This window comes from Chaetura pelagica, unplaced genomic scaffold (assembly GCF_000747805.2).
Source record: "Chaetura pelagica isolate M959 unplaced genomic scaffold, ChaPel_1.0 scaffold114, whole genome shotgun sequence".
NCBI lineage: Eukaryota > Metazoa > Chordata > Aves > Apodiformes > Apodidae > Chaetura > Chaetura pelagica.
In genome coordinates, this window is record NW_009952968.1 from 72,189 (window position 1) to 78,617 (window position 6,429).

Below are 6,429 nucleotides of genomic sequence, written 5' to 3' on the forward strand. Positions count from 1 at the left end.
GGCTCCAGCTTCTCCATGTCCTGGCTGCTGCCAGCTCCAGCTGTGGGCACGTGGTGGGGCTGACGTTCCATTGCAACGGGATGTGAGATGCAGGATGCAGCAGCTGAGCTCAGGCTCTGCCTGGAGCTGGAATGGAGGTTAATAGGGCCCATCCAAGCATCTGCTCTAGCCAGTGCTGGGAGCTCTTTTCTGACTGATGGCTGAGACACCTGTTGCCCTCTTGGGCTGGGGGCACCCAGTAGGGTTGGTACCCTCAGCTTTGGGCAGCATCTCACTGCGCATCCCCCCTTCTTGTGTCTCCACAGGTGCTGGCGAGTCTGGGAAGAGCACCATCGTCAAACAGATGAAGTGAGTAGTCCTTGCTACAGCAAACACCATGCAGACCCAGCCACAGGCTCCAAAACTGAGGGCGGCTGGGGAAGGCTTCCCATTGGTGTTGCCACGGAGCATGGGGTGGGGGGGGGCAGCATCCCCGGGTGCCCTGCAAAGGGCTGACCTTACCTGTGTCTTTCCCCTGCTCCAGGATCATCCATGAGGATGGCTACTCAGAGGAGGAGTGCCGGCAGTACAAAGCCGTGGTCTACAGCAACACCATCCAGTCCATCATGGCCATCATCAAGGCAATGGGAAACCTGCAGATTGACTTTGGAGACTCCTCCAGAGCGGTGGGTGCCCTCCTGCTCCTTCTGCACCTGACAGGTGGAGGGTTTGTGGGGGTCCTTGGAGAGCAAAAGCAGATGCACATAAAGCTGGACCAGAATTAAGGGTGACCCTGCCCAAGCCCTCTGCTCCCTGACCAGCTGTGACTTCCTGTCCCTGGCACTGAGGATGGGGGGGACCCCAAAGCATAACCCATGGGTGGGCTGTCCCAGCATGGCCCCTGATGTGTGCAGTGGTGGGGTTCCTGCTGCTTCCCTTGGGTCTCATTCCTGCCCAACACCGTAGCTCCTGCCCCGCAGTCTAGGAGGAACACGGTGGGCTCCAGACAGATCCTTTGGGGCAGAGTGAGCCTCAGTGACCCCATGCTGATGCTCGTACCCTGTTCCCCTTAGGATGACGCTCGGCAGCTCTTTGCTCTCTCCTGCACTGCTGAGGAGCAGGGCATCATGCCGGAGGACCTGGCCAATGTCATCCGGAGGCTGTGGGCTGACAACGGGGTGCAGGCCTGTTTCAACCGCTCCCGAGAGTACCAGCTGAACGACTCTGCTGCCTAGTGAGTACCCCTGCTCCTCTTCCCTGGCTCCGTGCTGTGCAGGACACGTTGCTTTTATTGAGCAACAGAAAATCCCCCCCAAGGGCTGCTGTTCCCTGTCCTGCCCGGCGCTGGGGCTGAGCTGGAGTAGAACTGGGAAGGCGGATGTTTCGAAAGCTGTTTCCTCCTCTAGCGGGGTGCTGTGTCCCCTGGGAGGGGGCACCGAGGCGTCCCCCTCCTGCTATCACTCTGCCCACTGCCCTTTCACAGGATGCTCTCCCCTGACCTCTGCATCCTGAGCACAGCCCGTGATCCTGCCCATCCCTGTGCCTGCAGGTGTGGGCCATGAAGACAGGGAAAAGCCCCAGGGAAAGCACCAGGGATCCTTATATATGAGCAGGATGAACAGGCTGCACAAAAGGGTTTCCTTTTTCTTTTTAGCTGAATTTATATGGAAGGCATTATGCTGATGTTTAGGTAGATAAATTGCCTGCATCTGTTTGGGTTTATCCCTGAAGAGATTTAATAAATAAGTTAATCTGCCTAAAGTATGATTGCTGGAGAGGGTGGTGCAGCTCACATGGTGCCCTCCTGCCCTCTCTGGCCAGACCCCTTGTGGCAAAGCAGTGCAGGGGAGAGCTCCTGGTGTGTCAGGAAACCCCCAACGATGCTGGCCCCAGTGGGGATTGAGCACCCTTGGGAGTCACGACCATCCTGGGTGCTGTGTGGTCCTTCCCTGTGCCAGCCCAGCTATCCCCTCCTACTTGGTACCAGTGGGTCCGTCTTCTGCACTGAAGTCGTGGGGGGAAGAGGTTTCAGTAGAGCTCCTTGCAAGCCCCAGCCACAGAGAAGCTCCTGTTGGCATTTTCCTCCAGCGCCTGTGGGTTTCGCTTCCTCCTGCCCGTCCCCCACCCGTCCTCCCCGGTCCCTGTCCTGCTCAGCCCCATTGCTCCCCCCAGCCAGTGCCAGAGTGTCCCTGGCAGTGCCACGCCGTGCCCTGGGTGCTGTTTTGGAGGCACGTGTGCCCTGGCAGCTCGCATGTGCAGTTCCAGTCAATACATCTGCAAAGTGTCTGCAATTCCGGGTCTCACTATAGATGCGTTTATGGAGCATTTGGTATATTGTGGGGGTTGGATAAGCGTTAATTAGGAGCCCCCTTGAACTGTTGCTCCCACCTTTTCCCAGCCTCACGGAGGTGCCTGTGGGATAGCCAATGCCCCAGCCATCCCTGCAGGGATGGTGCTGTGCTCACAGTGCCACTAGCACAGAGTACCCTGGGGATGAGGAGCTCCTTGGGGTGCCGGGGGGTGCTCGCTGGCACCCTGGGGCTGGGCGCGAGGTCCGAGTGCTGCCGGTGCTGCGCATGGCCCTGCCGTGGTGTTTCCTGTTTTTGTGTCAGCCAGAGGCCGCGTGTGTTTCCGGCTGTTTTTGAGCTGCTCCATGGCGGTGCGCCAGCCCCCCCACCCTTGCACCCGTGGCGGGGTCCCAGGGCACCCACAGCTCTGGCTTTCCCAGAGGGTTTCCTGGGAGCTGGTGAGCAGTGGTGCTGCTGTTGGAGCCGGGGATCCTCATGGCCTCATGAGCTGTAATCTGGCTTTCACCAGATTATGGGGCTGCAAATGCTTTAATTAACGCAAGCCTAATTTGCTTAAAGGAGCCCGTTTATAGTAACCTAATTAAAGCAACAGGAGAAATGGAAACCTGCCTTGATCCCCCCGGCACCCCTTAGCCAGTCCTGACGGCTGCTCAGCAGGGGCACCAAGGCACTGCTGCTGCTGGGGTCTGGCAGGGCTGGGGCAGGCAGTGCCGTTCCTGGGGGGCTTGGGGTGGACAGCAGCCCCTGGCTGTGCTGCTCCTCATCCCTTCAGCCTCCCGCTTCCTCCCCGGACGCCGGCCCTTTGTGTTTTTTGACTATAAATGGCACGGCGCCATCGATTGTTTCCGCCGGCGCTGCGGCCGGTTGCCATAGCAGTGAATACTTTCCTCTTGCTGCTTCCCCAGTGTGAACGGCTGGGGGAACAAGGGGGGAGCCCCTCAGCCCAGCCCCTCGAGCCCTCAGTGCCCCATGTCCCGTTGCCGCCCTGGCAGCCAGCTGTCCTGCTCTGTCCGGGCCATGGGGTGATGCTGGGGTGTGGGTGGGGTGCCCTGCACTGTCCAGCTTGGTGCTGCCCCCAGGATGGACCATGTGGGCAGGGCACCCCTAGGGCAGTGTGGGAACGCCCCATGGGATTTGGGTGGGTCATGCCCCGTGATCCAACTTCCACAGCACCTTTCTTCTCCCTCCCCAGCTACCTGAACGACCTGGAGAGGATAGCCCGTGCTGACTACATCCCCACCCAGCAGGACGTGCTGCGCACCAGGGTGAAGACCACGGGTATTGTAGAGACCCACTTCACCTTCAAGGACCTGCACTTCAAGTACGTCCCACCACCCTTTCCCTTTTGCCTTTTCCAAGTCAAAAAAAAACCAACCAACCACCAACTTCCTCCCCGTGCCGGGCTGGATCCTGCCTGCACTGTTCCCAACCCTACGGGTTTGCTCATGGCGGGAACCGCTGCCTCGGAAGGAGCGGAAACCAGCCGAAATAGCTGGAGCAGCCTCAAAAACGCGCAGCAAGGTTCCGCTGCGGGAAGGGTGCTGGGCGGGAGGTGGGGGTCTCGGGGTCGGGCACCACAGCAGCTGGAAGTAGCCAGGGCTTTGGTTTCCCAGGCAAAAAGCTGGCATTGTGCGTGTCCCTGGGGATTTAGTCTGGAGCTGCTGGCGGAAAGGTCTGCTGGAGTTCCCTCCGCCCCCCGAGCGCGGGGGGCCCTGTGCCACCCTGGTGGGATGGAGGTTGTGGCTGCACATCACCAGGGCTGTGCTCCGGGGAGGCAGTGGGGCAGAGGGGAGGGGTGTGGGGGCACAGCAGTGCAGAAGGTTCCCGGCACTGCTGCCAGGCTCTTAACCATGGAGACAGGGCATCCTCTGCTGCCTGTGGATCATCCTGCACTGGGATCATCCCCAGAGCCCTCCTGCTGCCTGTGATTCCCTGACCCCGCAGCAGGATTTCCCCTTGGTCCAAGGCCTCTGCCAAAACCCTGCAGCACTCAGTCCAGAGTGGGTCTCCCAGAGCATCTCCTGGAGCCTTGGTCCAGAAAACATTGCGCTGGTACCCTCTGGGGAAAGCAGCCTGATCCAGCCCAGCTCGTGGCAGGGATTTGATCTAGGTGGGAAATAAGCCCAGATACCACCCTGTCCCTGGGATGGGCAGTGGGTGCTGAAGCAGATCAGTGGTGCTGGCAAAACCCGTGGGGCAGAGACACCGTGTTCTGCCTGCCCTGGTGCCTTTACTTGGCACAGCTCATGCTCTGGGCAGCTGGGGCAACTGAGGCAGGGAGAAGGACAAGAGCAGCAGGGCCAGGGACTGCTGCCCAGCACCATGTCACCTCCCTGCCCAGGATGTTCGATGTGGGCGGCCAGCGCTCGGAGCGGAAGAAGTGGATCCACTGCTTCGAAGGGGTGACAGCCATCATCTTCTGTGTGGCCCTCAGTGCCTATGACCTGGTGCTGGCTGAGGATGAGGAGATGGTGAGTTGGGGGTGGGTATGGAGCTGGCACCATGACCCATCCCCTCCTTGGGGGCCTGAGGGGGCACTCCCTCCTCTGATGGCCACCAGTGCCCTGGCCAGCATGGCCCAAGCAGGGCCCTTGGCATCCCCCACCTGGATGGGATGGGCAGCAGGTTTGGCAACAGTGGGTCAGGCACTGCCTCTGGGGGTCCCTGCCTGGCTCAGGCTGCCATCTTCCCCCCAGAACCGCATGCACGAGAGCATGAAGCTGTTCGACAGCATCTGCAACAACAAGTGGTTCACAGACACGTCCATCATCCTCTTCCTCAACAAGAAGGATCTCTTTGAGGAGAAGATTGTGCACAGCCCCCTGACCATTTGCTTCCCTGAGTACACAGGTACCGTGGGCTCTGTCAGTGCCCCCCCTGGAACCTTGAGCAGTGTAGCAGGAGATGCTAGGGTTGGAGATGGTTGCTTTCCTGTGCCTGGGGAGTGGGACATTGGGACAGCAAGTGGGGTGCTGTGGTATTTGGGGTGCCCCAGGGAATGGGGGAGGATGGGGATGGTTTAGCTGAAGCTCACTGCACTCTGGGGGCATTGATCCAGCATAGGGGTGGTGGCCTGGGGAGCTGAGCCGAAACTCCTTGGGTGATGGGGTGGGGGGTCCCTGGGTGACTGTGGGGCAGCCCAACATCTCCTCCTCCTCAGGGGCCAACAAGTATGATGAGGCAGCCAGCTACATCCAGAGCAAGTTTGAGGACCTGAACAAGCGGAAGGACACCAAGGAGATCTACACCCACTTCACCTGTGCCACCGACACCAAGAACGTGCAGTTTGTCTTCGACGCCGTCACCGACGTCATCATCAAAAACAACCTGAAGGACTGTGGCCTCTTCTGAGGGCCGGCGCTGCCCAGGTGGGTGGTAGTCCTGCTGGTGGCTCCCCCCAGTGGGGTGGTCATGGAGCATCCTCTGGGATCATGACGGGTGCTACCTGCTGTCCCTACTGTGGCACAGGCTGGTGGTGGGTGCCCGTGCCCCCCAGATCCCCCCACTCACCCCCTCTCTCTCCTAGGACCCCTGACCGCGCCAGTGAAGGAAGAACCGTGCTGCCCCCAACTCCTGCTTCTCTTCGGTTTCATCCCTCTGCCCCCACCCCATCAAGAGACTTTTTGGTTGCCAGCACGGGGGCAGGGCCCGTGTCCCCCCCCTCCACTCCCTCCATCCTCCTCCTCCTTGCCAGCGTTACCCCTCCTGAGCAAAAAAGAGGTTTTAATCTTGGTTTTTAACCCCCCAAACCACTCCCTGACCCCCCCCCCCCATCTTCCCCCCAGAACCGCATGCACGAGAGCATGAAGCTGTTCGACAGCATCTGCAACAACAAGTGGTTCACAGACACGTCCATCATCCTCTTCCTCAACAAGAAGGATCTCTTTGAGGAGAAGATTGTGCACAGCCCCCTGACCATTTGCTTCCCTGAGTACACAGGTACCGTGGGCTCTGTCAGTGCCCCCCCTGGAACCTTGAGCAGTGTAGCAGGAGATGCTAGGGTTGGAGATGGTTGCTTTCCTGTGCCTGGGGAGTGGGACATTGGGACAGCAAGTGGGGTGCTGTGGTATTTGGGGTGCCCCAGGGAATGGGGGAGGATGGGGATGGTTTAGCTGAAGCTCACTGCACTCTGGGGGCATTG

At 59.9% G+C, this 6,429-nt stretch overlaps 1 protein-coding gene across 1 annotated transcript; it reads left to right on the top strand.

Moving 5' to 3' along the window:
- The first annotated feature begins 305 nt into the window (after positions 1-305).
- Positions 306-5,657, top strand: GNAI2 (guanine nucleotide binding protein (G protein), alpha inhibiting activity polypeptide 2). The gene is made up of 7 exons (XM_009995800.1): positions 306-348; positions 524-665; positions 1,053-1,213; positions 3,481-3,609; positions 4,630-4,759; positions 4,985-5,138; positions 5,449-5,657. The coding sequence occupies exons 1-7, from the start codon at positions 344-346 to the stop codon at positions 5,637-5,639; spliced, it is 912 nt and encodes a 303-aa protein (XP_009994102.1). The 5' UTR covers positions 306-343; the 3' UTR covers positions 5,640-5,657.
- Positions 5,658-6,429: the final 772 nt, after the last annotated feature.

Bases quoted from the DNA above. Each gene is read 5' to 3' on its own strand.
- GNAI2 (XM_009995800.1), top strand. The intron at 3,610-4,629 runs GTACGTCCCACC...CTCCCTGCCCAG, and splicing joins TTCAAGGACCTGCACTTCAA to GATGTTCGATGTGGGCGGCC. The intron at 4,760-4,984 runs GTGAGTTGGGGG...TCTTCCCCCCAG, and splicing joins TGGCTGAGGATGAGGAGATG to AACCGCATGCACGAGAGCAT.